At 38.5% G+C, this 27295-nt stretch overlaps 2 protein-coding genes across 3 annotated transcripts in view; one reads left to right on the top strand and one right to left on the bottom strand.

Annotated features, from left to right (window-relative positions):
* LOC106088699 (guanylate cyclase 32E) overlaps positions 1 to 26752 on the top strand; it is a 186606-nt gene extending 159854 nt beyond the window's left edge. Inside the window, exons 22-23 of one of the 2 annotated variants that reach the window (XR_009397617.1) lie at positions 63 to 258; positions 26704 to 26752. The gene's annotated coding sequence lies outside the window, so the exon portion shown is untranslated. Of the gene's footprint in view, positions 1 to 62; positions 371 to 26703 lie in introns of those variants that run through there. The other variant, XM_059364804.1, reaches the window with a different exon arrangement.
* Positions 5239 to 20198, bottom strand: LOC106088709 (homogentisate 1,2-dioxygenase). Its single transcript, XM_013254361.2, has 8 exons — positions 20056 to 20198; positions 13402 to 13677; positions 13144 to 13327; positions 10556 to 10676; positions 10353 to 10483; positions 10010 to 10291; positions 9618 to 9799; positions 5239 to 5441 (listed from the first exon to the last, which is right to left on the bottom strand). The coding sequence occupies exons 1-8, from the start codon at positions 20068 to 20070 to the stop codon at positions 5316 to 5318; spliced, it is 1317 nt and encodes a 438-aa protein (XP_013109815.1). The 5' UTR covers positions 20071 to 20198; the 3' UTR covers positions 5239 to 5315.
* Positions 26753 to 27295: the final 543 nt, after the last annotated feature.

The raw sequence follows: 27295 nt of genomic DNA, 5'->3' as shown, positions 1-27295 counted from the left end.
TCAATAGTTAGATGAATAGTTGAAAAAAGTTTAAATGTGGAATTCCTCTTTCTTGATTCCAGGTATTCACTTTACTATTGGTTAAATGTTTCATCTTTCTTCCCTTCCCTAACCATCTTCGTTTTCTGATGCAAATATTTAGAAAAATATCACTCTCATGGGGCAGGGTGTCCTTTAACGGTGTCTGTTAGTCCCAACAAAGTTTTTTGTTTATAATTGAAATCAAATGGGGAAAACTAATATTTTTCTCATAAACTTGTGAGTATAACAAATTACGTTGAAAAAGTTTGTGCCCTTGTAATGCAGGTAATAACAACCCCATGTAAATTAATTTTTCAATATAAAAAATGTATGACTTTGCCATCTCAAAGTTCGTAGTTTCCATTGAATTGAATGAATATTTATATGCTACAAATATACATATGTATGTACATTTCATTATGACCAAGTAAAAACGCTATGAGTCTAGCCGGGCCGAACACTGGGAACTTACCAACATAGGTGTTGCTAAAATACATTTTCACAAATCAACACAATTTATTTCTTAATTGTTGAGCTCGAGATCAAATCGGGGGCAATACCAGATCTAATCAGGACCACCCTATATCCATTGACAGACTGTAATTGTTGAGGACTAAGTTAACTTCTCGTGGCAAATGTTTGAACCCATATTCCATTAAAATATTGAAAAACAAGTAAGAGCGTGCTAAGTTCGGCCGGGCCAAATCTTATATACCCTCCACCATGGATCGCATTTGTCGAGTTTTTTGCGCGGTTTTTCAAGCTGAAGATCGACTCAGAACATATTTGACACGTATGTTGAAGGTCATGGGAGCAGCCGTTGTATAAAATTTCTGCCACATCGGATGAGAATTGCGCCCTCTAAAGGCTTAAAAAGTCAAAATCCCAGATCGGTTTATGAGGCAGGAATATCAGATTATGTACCGATTTGAGCCATACTAAGCACAGTTATTGGAAGTCATAACAAAACACCTCATGCAAAATTTCAGCCAAATCGGATGAGAATTGCGCGGATCAATAAGTCAAGACCCAGGATCGGTTTATATGGCAGCTATATCAGGTTATGTACCGATTAACCATAACCATATTTAACATAGTTGTTGAAAGACCACTTGCAAAACTTCAAATTGTCAAATCGGACGAGAATTGCGCCCTCTAGAGGCTCAGAAGTCATGATGTCTTGAGTTATGACATCCAACAACTGTGCCAAGTATGGTTCAAATTGGTCCATAACCTGATACAGCTGCCATATAAACCGATCTTGGGTCTTGACTTATTGAGCCTCTAGAGTGCGCAATTCTTATCCGATTGGAATGAAATTTTGCACAACGTGTTTTGTTACGATATCCAACAACTGTGCCAAGTATGGTTCAAATCGGTTCATAACCTGATATAGCTGTCATATAAACCGATCTTGGGTCTTGACTTCTTGAGCCTCTAGAGGGCGCAATTCTTATCCAATTTGAATAAATTTTGACACGTAGTATTTTGTTATGATATCCAACAACTGTGCCAAATATGGTTCAAATCGGTTCATAACCTGATATAGCTGCCATATAAACCGATCTGGGATCTTGACTTCTTGAGCCTCTAGAGGTCGCAATTATTATCTGATTTGCCTGAAATTTTGTACGACGGATTCTCTCATGATCTCTCTATTTTACTTCTTGAGCTCACAAAGGGCGCAATTCTTATTCGAATTGGCTGACATTTTACACAGGTCTCCAACATATAATTTAATTGTGGTCCAAACCGGACCATATTTTGAAATCGCTCTAATAGCAGAGCAAATCTTTTCTTATATCCTTTTTTGCCTAAGAAGAGATGCCGGGAAAAGAACTCGACAAATGCGATCCATGGTGGAGGGTATATAAGATTCGGCCCGGCCGAACTTAGCACGCTTTTACTTGTTTTTTTTAATTTTTGCCGAGACAAGCTTACTATTTTCCGATTTACAAAGGCAGAATACCCAAAGTTTAGGAGCAACAGGTGCCTGATTGCCTCAGTCGTAGGGATGTCTTCGGAGCAACACACAGGCGCAAAGATCGGGAATGGAATTTAACGCCTTTACCGCGCTACTCCGTACCTGCTTTCTCATCCTACAGAAGGCACAGTTTTCCTAAGCCCGATGCCACACCAGACATCCGGAGAGAGCGGAAGCGCTACCCCATCCACGACATTTTCCCTCAAAACAAATAGCTTTCCTCCCGGTGAAAAGTATTAGCTCAGCCTTTCTGGGGTTTATGACAAACCCGTTGGCCCTCGGCCGTCCTCAGCGCTCTCAGAACAGGTTCGATAATATTTAGTAAAGATGAAATGGTCATTCAACATCTTTCATCTAAGTCATTATATACCATCCGGTCGCAGCAATCTATTAATGTCAGGATCTGCATGATCTTACACATATGTCACCGTTGCACTGATGTAAACATGTCCGCCTGTGACAGTGAACGTAAAGGCGGATTCGAATTGTGACAAGATAATCAGTGGTTATCCCCTATGGCTATGACAGAATGTTTGTTCCACTAGCCGAACGTAGAATAGCTTTCCAAGCGCCTCGATCTTCTGCGCTCATTCTAAACTGACACCAAATTTCGAAGTGTCTCTCACCACTTGATCTTTCCATCGGGCTTTTGGTCGCCCGGTTTGCGTGTACCACCGTGTTTGCCTTCAAAAGACTTCTTTGATGGAGCTTCTTCATCCATTCTGACAATATGACCTAGCCAACGCCAGCGTTGTACTTTTATGCGTGTGACTGTGCTGTCGTCGTCATACAGCTCGTGGTTCATACGTCGCCTATATTCTCCGTTAACGCAAACTGGTCCATATATTTTACGAAGAATCTTTCTCTCAAATACTCCAAGCACTGCCTCATCTGCTTTCACAAGTACCCATGCTTCAGAAGCATATTACAACACGGGCGGTATCAGTGTCTTGTATAGTGTAATATTCGTCTGTCGAGAGGTGGCCTTGTTTCTAAACTGCTTACTTAGTCCAAAGTAGCACCTGCTCGCCAGTATTATTCTTCGCTTAATCTCAAAACTGGTGCCATTCGTTTCGGTTACAGCGGTGCCGAGGTAAATAAAGTTACTGACTATCTCAAAGTTTTGGTTCCCAACTTTGTCCATTTTCTTTATCTGCTCGGTTGTGCAAGGCTTTTTGGGAGTTGAAATCATCCATTTCATCTTATCTCCATTTACTGCCATACCCATTTTCACTGACTCTCTTTCGATTCTTTCAAAGGCTGCAGTTACTACTTCCGGTGACCGACCTATGATATCGATGTAGTTGGTATAGGCGAGTAGCATGTGTTCTCTTGTGATTAGAGTGCCATATCTAATCACATCTGCATCTCGTAAAATCTTCTGCAGCAGGATATTAAAGAGATCACACGATAGGCTGTCTCCTTGTCTGAAACCTCGTTTGGTATTAAATGGTTCGGAGAGATTCCTTCCTATTCTTACTGAGGAACGCGTATCAGCAAGTATCATCCTGCAGAGTCTTATTTATTTTGCAGTGATACCAAACTCAGACATGGCTTGAAATACCTTTGAACGTAAAGGAGTATCGAAGGCGGCTTTGCAGTCAACAAAGAGATGGTTGGTACTGATTTGTCCTTCTCGGGTCTTTTCCAGGATTAGGCGCAGTGTATATATCTGGTCCAGGGTGGTCTAAAACCGTTGATGGGGCCAAATTATCTCATTGACTTTAGATTTTTATCTTTCACACAGTACGCTCGAGAGTATCTTGTATGCGATGGGGAGAAGACTTATTCCTCTGTAGTTGGCACATTCCTTCTTGTCTCCTTTCTTGTGTACGGTACATAGTAAGCTGAGGTTCCAATCATTAGTTATGCGTTCTTCTAGCCAGATTGCGTAGATAAGCTAATGCATATGCCTTATCGGCATGTCGCCTCCAGTCTTGAATAGTTCAGCGGGTAACCCGTCGGCTCCTGCTGCCTTGTTGTTCTTTAGTCGGGTCACTGCTATTTGGACCTCATTCTGACTAGGAGGTAAACATTCTATACCATCATCATTGATTGGTTCTGCCGTATCATCTTCGCTGCCAACGTCGGACACTAGCAGTAGCAGCGGAATAGCCTACATGTCATCATTTCCTCTCATTGGAAATAACCAAAAGCCTTCACTTACCCCATATAAATTTTAAGGCTATAACATGTTGTTTTGTGTTTATCCAAATGCAACCTATACAGAACGAACAGCGGGATGAAATTTTAATTAGTTAGAGCTCAGGTGTTAACGAGATCATGTGCAAGGAGGTTTGGGCGCCTCTTGACAGGCCCCTTTAAGTTGGTCACCTCGACATTTTGAAAATTTATTCGGGCAGCCAATTCTTCATTTGGCAAACTATAGAATTTTTACCATTTTTTTTTTCGATTCTATCCCAATGTGCAGTGTTACACGTCAGTGAAATTTTTGGAAATCTCAAAAAGCTGGTTACTTCCACAGAAATGTAATGCATTGCATTTGGTATATATCTGTTCACAATTCATAGCATTTTAAAACAACCAAGGCAATGAATGCCATTAAAAGCGAAAATTTTTCATAAGGTATTTCCCTTGCAATCCATGCTGAATATGATACCCAATTGAATTTGCAAAAAACTGTCTTTCTATTGTCGTTTTAATGATCATCCCAATTCCATACTCGTAGTCCTTATCCCCAATCCTCTTACTATAAGCTAAATGTATGAATGTGTCATTTTAAGACAAGACTTTGCGTGTAAGTGTATGGGTGTGAGTCAATTTATGTGTGTAAGTGTGTATAAGTGTGACGTTTACGGATGTTCTGTGCGTCCTAACTGTATGTCTAAGTCAATGTATATCGAATGCATACATGTGTGTCTGTATTTTCAACGATATAGTAAATATGGTTGTGATATTTTCGAAATTTGATTGTTTGTTTTTTTTTTTTTTGCTTTTCTTTGTTATCATCAATTTTTGATAGAATTATGTAGACTGTGTCTTTGTGAAAAAATTGACCATTTGCGAATTTCTACCAACATGGCCAACCTTGTGAAATATTGCCAAGGCGAATTTAAAGCCGATATGGTTAAAGTGAATTCCTTAGCCACGGTCATGTAAAGTTAGTAGAAATATATGTAAATTATTTACAAGGCATAACAAATGTAATCAAAATTCAATTACAAATATATCAATGGAAAAATGTTCAAAATAAAAATGAAAACCATAATAAATATTTTAAAACAATTCTATGAAAGCATACTCCGAGTTTTATTTACTATTAAAATGTCATTCGCTTTAAATGGATTATTCATTGCAATTTGAAATTATTCTTCAACATTTGCCAGCACTCATAGTATTTGGCATCTAGTTTTTGGCAAGTCTCTTCGCCCCATTTGGTGACAGCCATGCTAAGGGACGATTCAAACATAAAAGCCTAGAAAGAGAAAAAAAGAAAATAAAGAATTTTTTAATAACAAAAGTGCAGCCCGAATATAAACATAAATGAAGCTATTTTTAGATCCAAATCGAGACGAGTTAAGTGGGTTAAATCACAAATCTATCGAATTTGAATTTGGTTCTAGAAATTCTTTTTAATTTTGTTGGAGAAAAATTGGAGATGGGGTTGAGAGATACATATAAAGTGCAGATTTATCTTGGCAGAGTCTTGGTCCCCATCTTGTCTTCAATGTGGACACTGAACTTGATGGCCACTGTGGCGCAGAGGTTAGCAGGTCCGCTTATGACATCTCACTCCTGGCTTCGAATCCTGGTTAGAACATCAAAAAAAAAACTGTTCTGGTTATCCCCTCCTAATGCTGGCGACATATTGTAAGTAAAAATGTGATAAGTTCGGCCGAGCCGAATCTTGAGAATCCACAGCCATTGATTCTGCATTATATGTAATCAATGAACTTAAAAATCAGGCAAACATTTAAGCTTGTAGGAAGATCGGTTTATATAGTAGCTATAACAGGTCAATGACCGATCTGGGGAATATTTACCATGAATGTAGGAAGTCTTAAAAGAAGGCTACGTGCAAAATTCCAGCCAAAAGGGAGAACATTTGCGTCTTCCAGGCGCTCAATAAACCAAATCAGGAGGTCGATTTATATGGGAGTTTTATCAGATTATACACCGATTTGGACTGTACCAAGCCAACTTGGATAATAAACGCGGCTTCTAGCAGCTCAAGAAATCAAATTGCAGTACCATTTTCTATGAAAGCTACATCCAAGTCTAAACCGATGTGACCCATTTGCAATACCCAATGACCTACAACAATAAAAAGTAAAGCGGCCTTCGACAGCCCCATACGTTGAAAGGTATTTCAAGCCATGTCTGAAATTGGTATCCCTTCAAAACTGATACGACTTTGCATGATGACACTTGTTGATACATGTTCCTTAGTTAAATTAGGACAGAAACTCTGCGAACCTTTTGTACTAAAAGAGATTTCAAACAGAGAGACAGCCTATCGTGTGATCATTCTAATATCCCGTTGGAGAAAATTCTACGAGATGCAGATGTGACGTATCGACGACATCGATATCATGGGTCAGAAGTATTGACCTACAGCCTTTGAAAGAGTCGAAACAGAATCGGTGAAATTGGGTCTGAAAGTAAATGGAGATAAGATAAAATGGAAGGTATCAACACCCACAACGTCATGTGCACCCTAACAGGTAAAGAAAATGGAGAAAGTTGAGATAGTCAGCAACTTTATCTACCTCGGCAAATGACACCAGTTTTGAAATAAAACGAAGAATAATATTGGCCAACAGATTCTACTTAGGATTAAGCAAATAATTCACGAACAAAACCACCTCCCGACAGACGAGGTTGAAAGCAAATGAGGCAGTGTTTGGAGTGTTTGAGAGAAAGATCCTTCACAAAATATATGGACTATTTTGCGTTAATGGAAAATATAGGCGTCGTATCATCCACCTCCAGCTAGGAAATCGTTTGAAAGCGACTTCAATAGAACTCGCAAAAGGGGAAGACCAAAGCACCGATGAAGAGACCAAGTGGAGAAATCCATTTAGAAACTGGGTGTCAGAGATTCGAAAGTGAGCGCAGAAGGACAATGGGAAATGGGAAATGTATTCTACTTTCGACTAGAAAAACAAATATTCTGTAATCGCCAACTAAAGTAAAATAATCAAAATTTCATGCGGTTATCTTTATTCGCTAGAACGCAATAGTGATTTCGATAGCAAACAGACGGACGAACGCACATGGCTAGATCAAAACCGAAAGTTAAGGCGGTGAAGAATGTCCAAAGAGATGTCGCACTGCAGCACACCGTTCGAACTCGGCTATAAAAAAAGAGGTCCCTGTCATTGAGCTTAAACTTGAACTTGAACATTTTGTATAAAAAAACACTAACTTGGATTTTTGGACAATTGGTTATTTTAACGAAAACTAGAAAACTTCGGCTAGAAAAACAAATATTCTGTAATCGCCAACTAAAGAAAAATAATCAAAATTTCATGCGGTTATCTTTATTCGCTAGAAAGCAATAGTGATTTCGATAGCAAACAGACGTACGAACGCACATGGCTAGATCAACACCGAAAGTTAAGGCGGTGAAGAATGTCCAATGAGATGTCGCACTGCAGCACACCGTTCGAACTCGGCTATAAAAAAAGAGGTCCCTGTCATTGAGCTTAAACTTGAACTTGAACATTTTGTGTAAAAAAAGCACTAACTTGGATTTTTGGACAATTGGTTATTTTAACGAAAACTATTTGAATAAAGCTAGTGGATCCGACGCGATTTTATTCCGCATCGCAAAATATATATACATCTAGGAAATGGACAACCTATTGGCAAAAATGTTAAAGCCTTTCAAAATGGACTCCAACGACCCAATAGCTGCCGTGTTGCCATCGGATCATACTATGTTGTCTTGTTTGTTTTGACTCGAACCACTTCAACGGGAGCTGGAAACAAAATCAGACCCCGAAGTGCATGAGACTGCTTAAACTCTACAAAAGAAAAAAAAGCTCCCCACAGGTACTCTGGGGAGACCAAGCCAGTCAGCCCTCACTCAACGAAGTCTCCAGACCTATTTCACCTAGGGATACAAAGTCAGAAAATGAACAAAGGAGCGCGCACGGCCCTGAGTCTTCATGCGCCACTGAGATTTCTAGAGGACGCCACAGCCATCTTACGCTAGAGTATCCAGGAAGTGCAACAAAGAGGAACTGATATATGCTGTCATCGAAGTCAGAGGTGCATCCGGTAGGAGTCCACAAGATCATTAGTTCCAATTGGAGAATCTGGTTAACGATTTTGGAACATGTGATGAACTCTAAAGAGAGTCCACACATGCAAATTATGGGCTGAATGACACCAAATTGACTGGATTTCGTGCTTCATCGGCAAGTGCTGGGGCCTCAGTGCACAACACACTGTTACAATAGGAGCGTTTTTAGAGGTTTAGTTCTCGACCATAAGTTGGGGGTATACTAATTTCGTCATTCTGTTTGTAACACCTCGAAATATGCGTCTGAGACCCCATAAATTATATTTATTCTTAATCGTCAAGTCGATCTACCCACGTCCGTCCGTATGTCTGTCGAAAGCACACCAACTTTCGAAGGAGTAAAGATAGCCGCTTGAAATTTTGCACAAATACTTTTTATTAGTGTAGGTCGGCTGGGATTGAAAATGGGCCGAATCGGTTCATGTTTTAATAGAGCTGCCATATAAACCCAAGGGTCTTGACTTCTTGAGTATCTAGAGGGCGCAAATCTGGTCCGATTTGACTGAAATTTTACACGACGTGTTTTGTTATGATATGGAACAACTGTGCCAAGTATGGTTCAAATCGTTCTATAACCTGATATAGCTGCCATATAAACCGTTCTTGGGTCTTGACTTCTTCAGCCTCTAGAGAGCGCAATTCTTATCCAATTGGAATGAAATTTTGCACGACATGTTTTGTTATGATATCCAATAACTGTGCCAAGTATGGTTCAAATCGGTCCATAACCTGATTTAGCTGTCTTATAAACCCATCTTGGGTCTTGACTTATTGAGCTTCTATAGGGCGCAATTTCTATCCGATTTGGCTGAAATTTTGCATGACGTATTTTAGTCTTACTTTCAACAACTGTGTCAAATAAGGTTCAAATCGGTTTATAACCTGATATAGCTGTCTATAAACCGATCTGGGATCTTGACTTCTTGAGCCTCTAGAGTTCGTAATTATTATCCGATTTGTCTGAAATTTTATACGCCGGATCATCTCATGACCATCAACATACGTGTTTATTGTGGTATGAATCGGTCTATAGCCTGATATAGCTCCTATATAAACTGATATCTCTATTTTATTTTACTTCGCCCCATGGGGTGCAATTCTTATTCGAATTGGCTGAAATTTTACAAAGGTCTCCAACACATAATTTAATTATGGTCTGAATCAGACTATAACTTGATTTCGCTCTAGTAGCCGAGCAAATTTTTTCTTTTATCATTTTTTTGCCTAAGAAGCAATGTCGGAAAAAGAACTCGACAAATGCGATCCATGGTGGAAGGTATATAAGATTCGGCTCGGCCGAACTTAGCACGATTTTACTTGTTTTGTCTTAATTTTATTTACCTGAGTGCCCTCGGCCACACGCTCGGGTACCAATTTCGCATTAGAAGCACCTTCGAAACATTTGGCATCTGGACCATGGGGAGTCATCATAGAATGCAATGTGGCTCCACCTGGCATGAAGCCTTCTTCTTTCGCCTCATAGCGCCCCAGTATCAAGCCCATAAATTCACTCATGCAATTGCCTGTTTGGGAAGATAGAAAATTAAAATAAAATTTATAAACTTTTTAGGACCCCCGTTTGAAGTTCCTTAACCATCAAAGTGCAGTTGATGGTTAACTGTCCATCTTTGTTATAGCAAACTTCCTCTTAAATTTTCAAACTAACAGATAATTCCCGTATCCATTTTTTATAATTTTCAAATAAAACAAATAAAAGCACTCTATGTACTTACGATGATAATACGGAGGTCTAAATGTACGCTCCTGCACCGACCATCTGGGCGGAAAGATAACAAAATCAGCAATGGCAGTACCGTATCGCGAACTGGGACATGTCAAAACTGTGAAAATGCTGGGATCGCAATGATCAAAACTGACCGAGTTGATAACATTGAATTTGGCCAAGTCATATTTGTAGGGGACATAATTGCCATGCCAGGCAACAACATCGAAACAGGAATGATTTTGTTTGGCCACAAATAGATGACCCTGATATTTAGAAATCACAGCAAAATCTGCAAACGGAAAATGGAAATAAGAAAATTCAAAAGAAATTTTTTAAATATTTGATCTCACCTTTAACTTCACGATTTTCAAACCAAGCTACAGGAGTTTCAAAATCTCTGGGATTGGCTAAGCCATTGGCACCAATGGGTCCCAAATCTGGCAAATGGAAATGATTGTCGTATACCTCCAAGATGTAACCCCTTAAATAAAACAAAGAATTAAATTATCATTGAGAATGGAGGATATCCGTTGATATTATTTTCTAAACTTACCTTGTGGGACCTGCAACATTGACGGAATAACGAACTCCCTGAGGTATTACACAGATTTCATTTGGAGCAACCTTCATTTTACCAAATTCAGTGGTTATGTCCAAAACTCCTTCTTGGGGAACTTTAATGATTTACAAACAAATTTATATAATTACAAATAAAAACGGGCCGGATCTTGAAAAATCGCCACCATGCATTCTGCTAAAAAATTTTACATGCCAAATTTCTACCAAATCAGGAAAAATTTTAAATTAAATTAAGACTGTTGAAAGTTAAAACAAAACACTACGTGCAAACTTTCAGCCAAATCGGATATCAATTGCAGCTTCCCGAGCTGCAAGAAGTCAAATCATGTGATCTGTTATATGGGAGCTATATCAAATTAGAGCACATATGACTAGAAATGGGTTTCTACGGGGTAAATACTCAACGCTTGGGTATTTATTGGGTAAATACCCAATAAATACCTTTTTTGGGTATTTATAATTTTGCAGATATCTTGGGTATAAAAACATCTTGCAAACATTTTTTGACGATTTCGTATTCTTTGTATATAAACCTAATCTTCTGATCTCACAAAACCGGATTTTATTTATATATAGCCACTATATAGACCGATCTCCAGACTTTAAGTCTTGAGACAATAAATTGGTCATTTTTCATCCGATTTCGATGAAATTTGGCGAGTTTTGGTAGACCGTTACCCATTCCTGCCAAATGTGGTCTAGATCGGACCATATATGGATATAGCTGCCATATAGAGCGATCTCCCGATATAGTGTAATGAGCCAATAAAAGAAGCATTTTTCATCATATTTCGATTAAATTTGGCACAGCGGGTTTTGGTAGCCCTCTTAACCCTTTTCTTGAATGTCGTCCAGATCGGACCATATTTGGATATAGCTGCCATATAGACCGATCTCCCCATATAGAGTATTGAGCGCATAAAAGTAAATTTGAAACAGTGCATTTTGATAGACCTCTAAACCTTTGTGTCGAACATAGTCCAGATCAGAGCATATTTGGCTATAACTGTCATGTAGACCCATCTCCCGATATAGAGTTTTGAGCTCATAAAAGGAGCATAAAAAAAATATTAATATGAATTCTTACTCTACTCCGGTCTGGTTTGGGAGTCAGCCTCTCAGACACTTGTCAAAGACCTTTTCTTTGAGTCCCTTATTGTCGCGATATTAATATTCTGATAAAGTGCTTGGTACTTAATATTAATCTCAAATACGTACTCTCCTATCAAAAACTTTTCATTCGAGTCCAATTTTATCCCGTAGTCTTCTCCCTAACACAGTTTACTTTATTTCTATTTTGTGTAGATTTTTATATTAGGAGTGGGGAGACCCCTCATACACCCAAATACTCTTACCTTCCATTTAATACCTATATAGCCTAATTTGGGAACCCCTCGACACTTGGGGCAAAATTTTATACAAAGTTCGAATTTAACTCTTAAATACTTTTTATTTGATACCCATATTGCCCCAATCGACAAATATGTTCGTTTAGATGGGTTTTTGGGTGGGGCTTACCCCTTATTATTAGCTTATTTGACCCTGAAGATTTATACCAATTTTGTGTTTCTGGGTTACCATAAGGCTGGATAAAAAAAATGTTGCTTAAATCGGTACACCCATCTCCGAGATCTGGAGTTTTTGAAAATTAAGGAATGGGGTAAGGATCAGATTCCTACTTTACTGTCGTAGTCCTTCCCTTTAAGTCCCATATTGTGCCGATCCACCTATATGTCGTATTGAAGGGTATTTAATGGGTGGACTGTCCCCAGACTCTTTGTTCTAAGATTGAATTACAGACTTAGACTTTTTATTTGATACCCATTTTGTGATTTTAACCATATATGCCCGTTTGGGGGATTTTGGGACTCGGGAGATCCTGTAGAAACTTTGGACCAAATGGTTATACCATATTCGTACTCTACTTCCAATTACCTTTCATTTGATACCCATATTGCCCCAATCGGTATATGTGTAATTTTTGAGATCTTTTTTTTTGGGGTTGGGGCAGCCCCATGGCTCTTGGTGTCAAATGTTTATATCAAGTTGTACTCTACTCTTAAATACCTTTCATTTGATACCCATACTGTCGCAATTGGGAAACATGTCCGTTTGGATGGGTTTTTGGGTGAGGCGTTCCCCCTAAGAGGGCGGTAAAGTAAATGTCAAATGTCGCTTGGAGTGGCTTAACGCCTAAAATATTGATCATGATGTGGTATTTGTCTTTAAATGACTATATATTTCATTTGAGACCAATATTGTCCCGATCGGTCAACTTTTTATTTTGGGTGGTGTTTTTGGCATAAATTAACAAACCCGTAAACAAATTCATTTATATTAATATATATATATAAATCGCAGATCATTTCGAGTTGTTACAAACGGAATAACTAAACTAGTATACCCCCCATCCTTTGGTGGTGCGTATAACAAAATATTGTTAAAAGAATAAAAAAATTTTGAAATATCTGTCCTTGCTATCATGCTATCAATTTTCTGTTTATAACTGCTCAAAAGGTCCTGTGGCTATTCAGACTCAGGAACATTGTTTTCAAAACTTACCAATAAGGAAATCACCATCGCTGTTATAGAAAGCACAGTCCTTCATCGACACATTGCACATGAAGACGTGCACCGCCAGACCATGGCGACAACGAGCATCACCAGCACCGCATACCGTATGCAGACCTTGGGCGAAATTTACTTTCTCCGAAGGGGCAGGCATGTCAAATGGTTTCCAACGCATCTAAGACAACCCAACATACAAGAGTTACCAAACTTTATTCCCTACTACATGACATTGAATCTTAGCTCACTTACCTGATTTGGATTAGGTTTCTGTTCATCCCAATTGTGTGTCAAATATTTTCCACCCTCCTTCTCGTACGACTGAAATGGTTGATGTTTTGCACTGGGATTGATTCGATAGAGCCAAGTGCGAGCATTTTCTTTGCGTGGCGCAGTAAAAGCTGTACCAGACAATTGCTCAGCATAGAGCCCATAGGCACACTTCTGTGGTGTATTTTGTCCAACGGGAAGAGCATTGGGACAACGTGGATCCTCCGAAGAAAAATGGGAACCAAAACCACACATATACTGAAATAAAAAAAAATTTACACCAATTTAAAAATGAATGCAAATGAAGCTGGAAGTTAGCTGTGGCAGTTGCTTGATTTCAAACAAACTAGAAATGCATCTCATTACATTTCATTAGCACAGAATGTCTTGAAAAACCAGTTTAAAATACGTATAACAGCTGCCGTGGAGGAAAACAATAATTATGCACCAATAAATCCCTCAGAGTTTGTGGTTCTTTAGTTATACAGCAGCATGTACCTTGGAAACCACATAGTTAACTATGTCATTGTTCTATGAAATATGCAAATATTTTCATAAAGGGAATCCAAAAAAAAAGGTGTAGAAAGGTCATACCAAGAGCCAAGTTAGGTTAATCCTTCTCTAATGCTAGAATTATACGTGGTTGTATTAGCCACGAAAGTTTCTCAACAACCAGTGCAATGCTGTTTAGGTGCGATCTTAAAAGTTTCATGTGCAGAATAAATATAGGCAGCCCTCTTAGATAGAAACGAATATTTCTGTGGATTACCTCCAGTCATACACCCAGAGAAAATTCTTAGTAAAAACAGCAAAAGTACTTGCTGTAACAGCAAAAAATCTCCTAAAAACGGAAAACAATATTTTTTTGGTAAAACAACAAACAACAACTTTCTGCTCTGTTTGTATGGTAAAAAGATGACTATAGCCAAAAAAGTGTCACAAATGTTTTAAAAACTTGTTTAATATGTTAACGATTTCGAAAGCAGACAAAATATCTGATTAAGTCCAAAATTGAACACCTCAAATTACAAAAAATGTTTATAAATATAGAGCAAATGCTAATGCAAATGCAAATTGCCGCTAAACAAGTAAAAGCGTGCTAAGATCCACCGTGCCGAATCTGATATACCCTCCACCATGGATCGCATTTATCAAGTTCTTTGAATGACTTTTTCAAATATATATGAGCTTCATAAAGTTATTGACCGTTATGGACCGTACTTGTCATGCCGTACAACTCATAGAAAACCAGTAAGGAAAGACAAAAGTCGGGCGGTGCCGACTTTATAATACTCTATACCTACTCTATAGGTACAAAGTGGGAGCTATGTCTAATTCGGAAACAATTTTGATGGACCTCGCCGGATGTTTTCAGATGTTTCCGTATAACGTTTCGAGCAAATACAATATGTTCAAACTGTAATAACTACGGCTAAAAAATGACAAAATTATTGCCAATTACTCAAAATTTGACGAACATATATATGGGAGCTATATTTAATTCTAAACCGATTCTGAGCAAACTTCTCAGATAATGTGGTACTCGGCAAGAAAAGCGTTGTGCAAACGGTTTGCAAGATTGGTCAAAAAATGCGATTGCAATGGCTCTAGAAGTGAAAATCGGGCGATATACATGCATGACAGCTATATATAAATTTGTCGAGAGCCAAGAGAAAATCCTTCTTGCCATATTTCGAGGGAATCGATTAACCATTTGATCATTAACCATTTGATTGTAATATTACTGCAAATCGGACGAACATATATATGGAACCTATGTCTAAATCTGAACCGATTTTGAGCAAACTTTATAAACATTGTGGATGGCGTCGAGAAAAGTGTTGTACAAAATTTGGGGAAGATTGGTCAATAAATTCGCTTGCAGTGGCTCTAGGAGTGAAAATCTGGCGAAATATATATATATATACTAGCTAACCCGGGCTCGCTCCGCTGCGCCTTCTTTTACTTTATACGGAACAAAAGTTTCCTTGGAATATTTATTTTCGACAATTAAAAATCTTTAAGTGATATACCATGCTAACTTGACTAACAGTTCAACAATATATTGGGTTGCCCAAAAAGTAATTGCGGATTTTTTAAAAGAAATTAAATGCATCTTTAATAAAACTTAGAATGAACTTTAATCAAATATACTTTTTTACACTTTTTTTCTAAAGCAAGCTAAAAGTAACAGCTGATAACTGACAGAAGAAAGAATGCAATTACAAAGTCACAAGCTGTGAAAAAATTTGTCAACGCCGACTATATGAAAAGTCCGCAATTACTTTTTGGGCAACCCAATAAGTGCCTTTATCTGAATCCCACATGATCTTTATTGGTCTACGAATTTAAGTTTGGATGTAAGGTGTACTCCATTCTAAAAATACTTCATTTCAGCCCGATATTCTCATGATGTCTGATTTATTGGTGTTTTCGGGGGAGAGGTGGCCCCCCAGATACTTGGCCCCGAAAAAATATCAGCATCGTGCCCTTCTCTCAAATACCATTTATTTAAACCCCATATTGCCATTGGCTTAAGATGAGTTTACAGGATGAGGCGTCCCCCAAACACATGGCCCCAAAAAAGGTTATCAAATTCGTTTTCTATTGTAATCTCAAATACCTTTCATTTGAGCCACATATTGGCATGGTCGAAAATTTTTGCCCTTTGGGGGTGTTTTGGGAAAGGGGTGATGCCCTAAATACATGGTCCTACATTTGGATATCAAATTCGTATACTACTCCCAAATAACTTTATTTGAGCCCCGTATTGCGATGGTCACCAAAAAATTGCTGTTTTTGGGGTATTTTGGGAAAGGGGTAGACCCTCAGAAAATTGGTCCCGAAAATAGGTATCAATTCTTGCTCTACCCCCCAATACCTTTCATTTAAGCTCCACATTGACATGATCGGTAAATATGCCCGATTTAGGGGTGTTTTGGGGATTGGGGTGGTCCCCCAAACAATAAGCCCGGAAAATATATCAGCAACGTGCTCTATTCTCATATATTTATATATCATTTATTTTTACCCCATATTGCCATTGCCATCATAATTGGATATCAAATTAGATTTCTAATCTCATTTAAACTCCTTGTTGCAAAAGTCAGCAAATATGTTGGGTTTGGAGTATTGGCCCTAAAAACTATGAATATTTAGTTCCACTCTCTTTAAGACAAAAATTGTCTTGGTGAGCAAATACGTCTTGTTTGGAGGTTGTTATGGTGGTGGGACGTCCGCTAGACAGTTGGCCCCCAATGTTGATATCAGATACGTGGTCTACTCCCACATACCTTTAATTTGAGTCCCATATTTCCATAGTCGGCAAACATGGCCGGCTTGGGGGGTGTTTTGGGGATGGGCGGCCACTCAGTGAGTTGGCCTTGAAAACATATATCAGATTCGTGCTCCACTTTAAAAACCCTCTTATTTGGGCCTCATATTGCAATAGTCAGAATATACTTACTATTTGGGTGGTGTTGTGGGGGTGGCGTGGCCCCATAGACACTTTTCCCGAATATTGATATCAAATTCGTGCTTTACTCCCAGAGACCTTTTATTTTAGCTCCATATTGCTATGGTCGTAAATTTGTCCCCTTTGGGGAATGTTTTTGGTGAGAGGCGGCCCCCCTAACACTTGGTCCCATATTTGGATATCAGATTCGTATTCTACACTCAAATTCCTTTTTTTTTAAGCTCCATATTCCCACGGCCAGTAAATAAGTCCTGTTTGGGGGGTGTTTTGGGAAAGTGGTGGACCCCCAGAAACGTGGTCCCACATTTGGATATCAAATTCATATTCTACTCGCAAATACCTTTCATATGAGTCCCATATTGCCATGGTCGGTAAATATGTCCGATTTAGGGGTGTTTTGGGGCTTGGGGTGGTCCCCCGAGCACTTGGTTCTTATTCTAAATACCTTTCATTTGAGTCCCATATTGTCGTGATTGATCTAAATCTATGTTTATATATATATATGTTTATATATATATATATATAAACATAGATTTTTATGGCCCCAAATATTTATATATATATATATATATATATATATATATATATATATATATATATATATATATATATATATATATATATATATATATAAATATATATATATATATTTTTTTTTTTTATTTATAAATCGGAACCAATTTCCATGACATTCACCAGTAATGTCGAGAGTCAAGAAAAATCCTTCCTAACAAATTTCAAGAGAATACGTTAACAAATGACAATTTTATTGCATTATTACTGCAAATCTGACGAAAATATATATATGGGAGCTATAGCCAAATCTGAACCGATTTTTTCCAATAGGCTTCGTCACTAGGCCGAAAAACATATCCATACCAAAATCGAAGACGATCGGATAAAAATTGCGACCTATAGTTTCTACAGAAATTAACATGGACAGACAGACAGACGGACATCGCTAAATCGAATCAGAAAGTAATTCTGAGTCAATCGGTATACTTATCAATGGGCCCAACTGTCTTCCTTTTGAGTGTTAAGGTTTTGAGCCCATAAAAGGCGCATTTATTGTACGATGTCATTGAAATTTGGAACAGTGAGTTGTGTAAGACCCTTCGACATGCTTCTTCAATATCTGTCATATGGACTAATCTCTCGATTTAAGGTTTTAGGGCCATTAAAGGCGTATTTATTGTCCGATGTCGTAAGACCCTTCAACATCCTTCTTCAATTTGGTCTAGATCGGTTCAGATTTGAATGTAGCTGCCATATAGACCGATCTCCCGATTGAAGGTCTTGCGCCCACAAAAGGCGCATTTATTGTCCGATTTTGCCAACATTCGGGAGAGTGTGTAATGTAAGCTCCTTCGACATCCTTCTTCAAGATCGGTTCAGATTTGGATATAGCTGTCATATTGACCGATCTCTCGATTTAAGGTTTTGGGCCCATAAAAGGCGCATTTATTTCCCAATGTCATTGACATTTAGGACAGTCAGTTGTGTAAGACCCTTCTACATCCTTCTTCAATTTGGCCAAGATCGGTACAGATTTGAATATAGCTGTCATATAGACCGATCTCTCGGTTTAAGGTTTTGGGCCCATAAAAGGCGCATTTATTGTCCGATGCCGCCGAAATTTGGAACAGCGAGCAATTTGGCCTAGATCGAAAAATATTTGCATATAGTTGCTATATAGACCGATCTTTCGATTTAACGTTTTGGGCCCATAAAAGGCGCATTTATTGTCCGATGTCATTGAAATTTGGGACAGTGAGTTGTGTTAGGCCCTTTTACGTCCTTCTTCAATTTGGCCCAGATCGGTTCAGATTTAGATATAGATGCCCATCTTTAGATTTAAGGTTTTGAGTCCATATAAGGCGCATTTATTATCCGATGTCGCCGAAATTTGGGACAGTGAGTTGTGTTAGGCTCTTCGACATTTTTCAGCAACTTGGCCCAAATCGGTTCAGATTTGAATATAGCTGCCATATAGACCGATATCTCGATTTAAAGTCTTGGCCCCATAAAAGGCGCATTTATAATCCGATTTCACTGAAATTTGACACAGTGACTTATGTTAGGCTTTTCGACATCTGCGTCGTATATGGTTCAGATTGGTTTTTTTTTTAGATATAGCTACTAAAAAGACCAATATTTTGAACAATGACTTGTACTTATTAGTATTTGGTCCAAATCGGACCATATTTAGATAAAGCTGCTACGGGGCATAAGGTATGCATTTTCACCGGATTTTGATGAAAGGTGGTTTACATATATGGTGGGTATCCAAAGTTCGGCCCGGCCGATCTTAACGCCTTTTTACTTTTTTTTTGTCATTGATTTATTGAACAGAACAGTGTTATTTTCGTTAAGAAGATTATCTGGCGATGAACTTCTTTATACTTTATCTTCCTTCAGCGTTTTTGACGACATTATAGTTATCGTTTAGGATTTGCAGTGCTTTTAGTTAATGTCACACTCAATGTTGTAGTGCATTTTCTGCCACTTTTGTTGCTTTTTGAATTTCTCTTAATCCATATTTAGTTTAACATGTGCGGTTCAACTTCGTGTGACAAAATATTTGTTCGTATTTGAGAAAAACTAAAATATTATTTTAATACAAAATAATTCGACTTGTATAGTCATATATTATCACAAATCCTCTCATAATATATTTTGTTTTTGTTGCATAATAAGCCGGACACTTCCTACGCGAAATCTGAAATTGGTTGGTGCCACTTGCAATTTGTGTGCAAATTTAAATGCGGACATGATTTTTATCCCATTTGGAGATTAGGTTTTGTATTAGATCCAAGTACTTGCCTTAATGTTTAAACATAATGCACTGTTAAATCTACACAGAACGCACACGTGTTCATGCAAATAATGCGTTTAAAGCCTCTTTTGTTTTATATCGTTATATAACATTGGTTTTATTGCCGCATGAGTTATTTGCTTTTAATATATGGATATTTAAGTTAAATATCTTGCATAGCTACTATTTTCCATTTTGTGGCAAAATATTTTACTCGTGGTTATGAAAAATTTAAAAATCGCTTTTCTAATATAAAATTCACTTTCACTATAATTGTAATCATTGATTCCTTTTTTTGCTTGGATTTTTTAGGATAATTTTCACAGGATATGACCACTATTATTACCTTATAATCACTCATTGTTTTATTTTGTTTTAAACCACCCACGTTCTAAAACCGTTTTATGCGTTGTTTTCTGTTTCTTATTTGATCTTGAGCTTGTTTCCGATTTGACGACACAATTGAGAAAAACTCCCTGTCATGCTAGCCCATGATCTTTATATAGACCCCACCGGCATGTTGTTGTTTACGAAAACACTTGCCTCTTAAATTCATTACTGAACGCTCGGCGATTATCTAGACAAACCTGTCTTAAGAGATATTTTTCCAACTTATATTCTGTATACGCTCAAATAAAAAAGTTCTAACTTATCTCGATGGCACCTTTATGGTAAGATGTAGATAAGCTAATGCATTCGGATTTTTTTTATGACAACTTTGCTCTAGCAATGATGCTGTTGACTCCACCGTACCACACAAAATAGCTTATATCAATGTGTATTTATATAGAGCTGTCAAAGGCATGGACATACATATTTATGTGCAGCTTTGCCACTACAAAAAAAAATTTCAGACCAAAATATTTCAAAAACCTATCAAATTTCTTTCCAGCCTACCAAAATTATCAAAATACACGTAATCTTATATATAAAAATCAATTTGTTTTTGTTTGTAGGTTTGTTTGTTTGTTTGTATGTTTGTGTGTTCCTTATAGACTCAGAAAAGGCTGAACCGATTTTCTTGAAATTTTTTTTCTGAAGGGGGGCGGACCCTCCTCCTTGCCCTAATTTTCAGAAACCCCAGATCTCGGAGATGGGTGGTGCGATTTAAGCGAAATTTTGTGTGCTCTCATATAGTACCCTAAAAATAAAAATTTGGTATCCAAATTTCGGATGGGGTACCTGGGGGGGCCGCCCCACCCTAAAACCTACCAAACATATATTTAGACCAATCACGACAATATGGGACTCAAATGAAAGGTATTTAGGATAAGAAAACGTATCTGATATCCAATTGTCGAACCAAGTGCTTGGGGGACCACCCCAAGCCCCAAAACACCCCCAAATCGGACATATTTACCGACCATGGCAATATGGGACTCATATGAAAGGTATTTGCGAGTAGAATATGAATCTGATATCCAAATGTGGGACCACGTTTCTGGGGGTCCACCACTTTCCCAAAACACCCCCCAAACAGGACTTATTTACTGGCCGTGGGAATATGGGGCTTAAATAAAATGTATTTGAATGTAGAATATGATATACAAATATGAGACCAAGTGTTTGGGGGGCCTCCTCTCACCAAAAACCTCCCCCAAAGGGGACAAATTTACGACCATAGCAATATGGGGCTCAAATGAAAGGTCTTTGGGAGTAAAGCACGACTTTGATATCAATATTCGGGAAAAGTATCTATGGGGCCACCCCACCCCACAACACCACCCAAATAGTAAGTATTTTCTGACTATTGCAATATGAGGCTCAAATAAGAGGGTTTTTAAAGTGGAACACCAATCCGATAAATATTTTCAAGGCCGAATTTGATAACCTATTTTGGGGCCATTTGTTTGGGCGACGCCTCATCCTGTAAAGTCCTCTTAAGCCAATGGCAATATGGGGTTTAAATAAATGGTATTTGAGAGAAGAGCACGATGCTGATATTTTTTCAGGGCCAAGTATCTCACTAAATCACACATCATGAGAATATCGGGCTGAAATGAAGTATTTTAAGAATGGAGAACACCTTACATCCAAACTTAAATTCGTAGACCAATAAAGATCATGTGGGATTCAGATAAAGGCACTTATGTTGTTAAACTGTTTGTCAAGTTTGCATGGTATTTCACTAAAAGATCTTTAATTGTCGAAAATAAATATTCCAAGGAAACTTTTGTTCCATATAAAGTAAAAGAAAGCGCAGCGGAGCGGGCCCGGGTCAGCTAGTTATTATATAAAGATAGATTTTTTTAAAACTATAGGAAAGTTTTTCAAAAAAAAAAAAAAACAACACATAAAATTCAAAAAAATGCATGAAATATTTATTTTATTCGATAGTACGGTTCATATAATTTCAAGTTTGAAGACTATTTCATGCAAATGTTGACCGTGACTGCGCCTCAGATGGTCCATCCGCTTAGTCCAATCTTGGCTTACTCTTTTCAACATTTCGGCCGATATTGAAGCGAGCTTGTCAGTATGAACATGAGCTTTAACATAGAAAAAATAGTCTAAAGGCGTTAAATCGATCGATTTAGGCGGCCAAATCTAGGCCGGTCCCGAACGTGAAATAAAATGTTCACCGAACTCGCCTCTCCATAAGTCCATTGTTACGCCTGCTGTTTGACATGTGTCGCCGTTCTGGTTGAAACCACATGTCATGCAAGTCAAGCTCTTGCATTTTGGCCAAAAAATTGGATAACATCTCACGGTATCGCTCCCCATTCACAGTTACGTTACGATTCGCATCATCTTTGAAGAAGTACGGTCCAATGATGCCACCAGCCCATAAGCCGCACTAAACTGTGACTTTTTGATAGCTCTTACAATGCTTCTGGCTGTTCTTCACTCCACAATCGACAGTTCTGCTTATTGACGTACCTATTGAGCCAAAAATTAGCTTCGTCGTTGAACACAAGAAGCGCGCGACGATTATAAAATTCAATAACTTGCAACTGTTGTTCGTTTATAAGACGATTCATGGTTAAATTATAGACCAAACTGAAGAATTCTGACAGTGAAACAAAACACGAAACTTGTGTGAGCTGATATAAAGATAAAGCTAAAGATAAAAGGTAAAAAATTAACCTTTAGTATACAACAATTATTATATAGTGTACAATATACGATAATATAACCGGCCCCCCTCAAACATTTTGTACAAAATTTTGTTAACATGTGAAGCAAAAAAGTTTTTTTCCGGGACATTGGTCTCTATCGAGTAAGAATTTTAAGGGGCAAAATCTACTCACTATTCGATACTTTGACAATTCCGGGAAATAACAACATCGGATAAGAAAGGCGGCTACTATGGGCTCGAAACCTCAAATGAGCAGATCAGTTTATATAGCTCCTATTTTTAAATATAGTCCAATATTGAACATATTCCAAAATAAGGGTGGTGGTTGTAGGGTCGCAAATGACAATTTCGATAAAAATCTACCAAAATCGAAATGGGCTGTCCATCCATCCAAACCCTCAAAATTGAAAGTAAATCCTACCAAATTTGGTTGGTTGGAGGGCACGCGAGTAACAACCTTGACTAGCAGCTTCTTTTGGAGCTCAAAAGGCCATTGTATTCGCTCAAGAAAACTGCAGAAAAGAGAAAGAAGAAGCGGAGATTAAGATAGACTATAGATCCGTGCAGGACAGCATAAACGACAGACAAATGAAACCAATGAACTTTATTAGATAACATTTTTATACCCTCCACCGTGGATGGGGGTATACTAATTTCGACATTCTGTTTGTAACTCCTCGAAATATTCGTCTAAGACCCCATAACGTATATATTTTCTTGATCGTCGTGACATTTTATGTCGATCTAGCCATGTCCGTCCGTCTGTCTGTCGAAAGCACGCTAACTTTCGAAAGAGTAAAGCTAGCAGCTCGAAATTTTGCACAAATACTTCTTATTAGTGTTGGTCGGTTGATATTGTATATGGGCTATATCGATCCCCGTTTTAATATAGCTGCCATATAAACCAATCTGGAATATTGACTTCTTGAGCCACTAGAGGGCACAATTCTTATCCGATTTGAATGAAATTTTGCATGAGGTGTTTTATTATGACTTTCAACAGATGTGCCAAGTATGGTTCAAATCGGTTCATATCCTGGTATAGCTGCCATATAAACCGATCTGGGGTCTTGACTTCTTGAGTCACTAGAGGGCGCATTTATTATCCGATTTGGCTGAAATTAAGCATGACGTGATTTGTTATGACTTCCAACAGATGTGCCAAGTATGGTTCAAATCGGTTTTTATCCTGGTATAGCTGCCATATAAACCGATCTGGGGTCTTGACTTCTTCAGCCGCTAGAGGGCGCAATTATTATCCGATTTGGCTGAAATTTTGCATGGGGTGTTTTATAATGACTTCCAATCACTGTGCTAAGTATGGTTCAAATCGGTTCATAACCTGATATAGCTGCCTCATAAACCGATCTGGGGGTTTGACTTCTTGAGCCACTAGAGGGTGAAATTATTATCCGATTTGGCTGAAATATTGCATGACGTGATTTCCAAATTAACCATAACTTGTTTCAGCAAGAAAAACTTGCTGATTTCATTCGGTAGAACTTTCATTCAGTAGGACATCAAATCAAAGAATTAGATTTTAATCATAGAATGAGATTGCTGTAGTGTTTCAAAAGTGTAATCTTGAAATATATAGATTTTCCACTGTGTGTGAATCACGAACATATTACTGGTCTTAAGACAAAAACAAGTAAAATCGTTCTAAGTTCGGCCAGGCAGAATCTTATCTACCCTCCGCCATGGATCTTTTTTGTCAGTACATCTTTATAGGCAAAAAAAAGGATAATGCACTAAAATTCCCATTTTATATTAGGTAATATACCGATTCGAACGATACTTAGTTTGTATATTGGAGATCATAGTAGAAGTCATTGTGCGAAATTTCAGCCAAATCCAATAGGAATTGCGTTCTCTAGAGGCTCAAGAGGTATAATCGTGAGATCGGTTTATATAGAACTATATTAAATCTGTGTGTGTGTGTCACGCACTAGCAGTCAGAAGGAGTTTCACTTTAGGTTTTCATTTCTTTGAGAACCTGTCTGATTTAGGGAATATGATTCGCAATGAGCTTTTCAAAGCGATCTGGATTTACGGCAGGAACTTGAAGGCATCTTCCTTTTTCTAAGCGAGACTGATGGTAGACTGCTACTTTAACTTAATCTTGCCTATATTAAAACATCGACCAAATTAGTCTTTTGTACAATCCCAACCGACCTACACTAATAAGAAATATTTGTTCAAAATTTCAAGCTCCTATCTTTACTTACTTTAATTGGCTATGACAAAACATTTGTCCTATTAGCCGAACTAAGAATAGCGTTCCACGCGCCTTGATCTTCTGCGCTCCTTCTATAATCTCTGACACCAAGTTTCGAGGTGTCTCTCAACACTTGATCTTTCCATGGGTCTCTTGGTCGTCCCGGTTGGCATGTACCATCGTGATCGCCTTCAAAAGACTTCTTCGCTGGAACTTCTTCATTCATCCTGACAACATGACCTAGACAACGGAACCGATGTATTTTGATACGTTTAACTATACTAACGTCGTCATACAGTTCGTGGTTCATACGACGCCGAAGAATCTTTCTCTCAAACACTCCACAAGCCCTGCCTCGTCTGCTTTCACAAGTACCCATGCCTCGAAATCATATAACAACACGGATAGTATCAGTGCATTGTAAAGTGTGATCTTCGTCTGTCAAGAGGTGGTCTTGTTTCTAAACTGCTTATTCCTCGCTTTATTTCAAAACTGGTGTCATTCGTTTCGGTTACGGCGGTGCCCAGATAGATAAAGTTGCTGACTATCTCTTAGTTATGGTTCCCAACTTTCTTTATTTTCTTTATCTGCTCGGTTGTACAAGACGTTTTGGGAGTTGAAACCATCCATTTTGTCTTATCTCCATTTACTGCCAGACCCATTTTCACTGATTCTCTTTCGATTCCTTCAGAGGCTGCAATAATTACTTCCTGTGACTGACTCATGATATCGATGTCGTCGGCATAGGAGAGTAGCATGTGTTGTCTTGTGAGTGGTGTGCCATATCTATTCACATCTGCATCTCGTATACTCTTCTCTAGCAGGGTATTAAAGAGATCACACGTTAAGCTGTCTCCTTGTCTGAAACTTCGTTTGGTACTGAATGGTGCAGAGAGATTCTTTCCTATTCTTACTGAGGTAAGTGTCATCCTCAAAAGTCGTACAAGTTTTGCAGGGATACCAAACTCAGACATGGGTTAAAATACCTTTGAACGTATTGGGCTACCGAAAGCGGCTTTGTAGTCAACAAAGAGATGGTAGGTGTTCATTTGTCCTTCTCGGGTCTTTTCCAGGATTTGGCGCAGTGTGAGTATCTGGTCTAGGATGGATTTATCAGTTCTTAAGCCACATTGATATGGCCCAATTATCTCATTGACTTTAGGTTTAAATCTTTCACAAAGTACGCTCTAGAGTATCTTGTATGTGATGGGGAGGAGACTTATTCCTCTGTAGTTGGCACATTCCGCCTTGTCTCCTTTATTGTGTACGGGACATAGTATGCTGAGGTTCCAACCATCGCGTAAGCGTTTTTCTAGCCAGATCTCGCAGACGAGCTGATGCATACGCCTTGTCATCGTGTCGCCTCCGGCCTTAAATAGTTCAGAGGGTAACCTCTCGTCTCCTGCTGCCTTGTAGTTCAATCACTGCAAAGTCGGGTCCCTGCTACTTGGACCTCATTCTGACCAGGAGATAAACATTATATACCATCATCAGGGATATGGTAAAATGTTATTTCCATATCCTCAGCACACTATTTGTATCAGTTACCAGATTTCATTCTTTGTGTTTCTCTGCAGGAGAATGTGCCTGCACCAAAGCCATCAGCTTAATATTTAATTATTGGGTAGAATTGCCGGATTCCATTCTGACTGTATATTTCATTTCGCTCACACTCACGTCTTTCCTTTTACTTTCAGCGGAATAGACGTTAGTCCTCTTCTCCCGATACCTCTCCCTCGTCTGGCGCGTTGCTACTGATTGCAGAGTTGCTCTGTATGCCGCATTTTTGGCTTCAGTGGCATCTCGACACTCTTGGTCGTACCATGGGTTTCTTCGGGGAGGCTTCCCGTACCTAAGTACGGATTCGTACATTTTCCATGGAGTGGGCAATGGATTGCTACTGCGCCATTATATCATCGGGACAAAGAGTGATTTCATCAAGCAGATGGGTCAGTCGAGTGGAGTATGCCGTTGCCATCGGGACAAGGAGTGATTTCATCAAGCAGTTGGATCAGTCGAGTGGAGTATGCCGTTGCCATCTGTTGAGTTTGCAACTTTTTAATGTCCAGTTTTCATGCAGTGTCAGATCGTACTTTTCTCGCCATATTCAAACGGATGCCAACCTATGCTGCAACAAGGTAACGATCCGAATCTATATTTGCTCCACCGTTCGATAATACATTTAACTCGCTTCCGTCTATCACAACATGATCAATTTGGTTTCTCGTGCTTTGATCGGGTGACAGCCATGTGGCTATGGATTTTTTTATGTTTAAATATGGTGCTGCT

The sequence above is a fragment of the Stomoxys calcitrans genome, chromosome 3 (assembly GCF_963082655.1).
Source record: "Stomoxys calcitrans chromosome 3, idStoCalc2.1, whole genome shotgun sequence".
Lineage (NCBI taxonomy): Eukaryota > Metazoa > Arthropoda > Insecta > Diptera > Muscidae > Stomoxys > Stomoxys calcitrans.
This window is presented reverse-complemented; position numbering and strand designations above follow the sequence as displayed.

What these genes read in the sequence shown, in the direction of transcription:
- LOC106088709 (XM_013254361.2), bottom strand. An exon ending in CGATGGTGATTTCCTTATTG is followed by an intron (nt 10,677 to 13,143) that starts GTAAGTTTTGAA and finishes AAATCATTAAAG; the next exon opens with TTCCCCAAGAAGGAGTTTTG. An exon ending in GTGTGGCCGAGGGCACTCAG is followed by an intron (nt 5,442 to 9,617) that starts GTAAATAAAATT and finishes TTCTCTTTCTAG; the next exon opens with GCTTTTATGTTTGAATCGTC.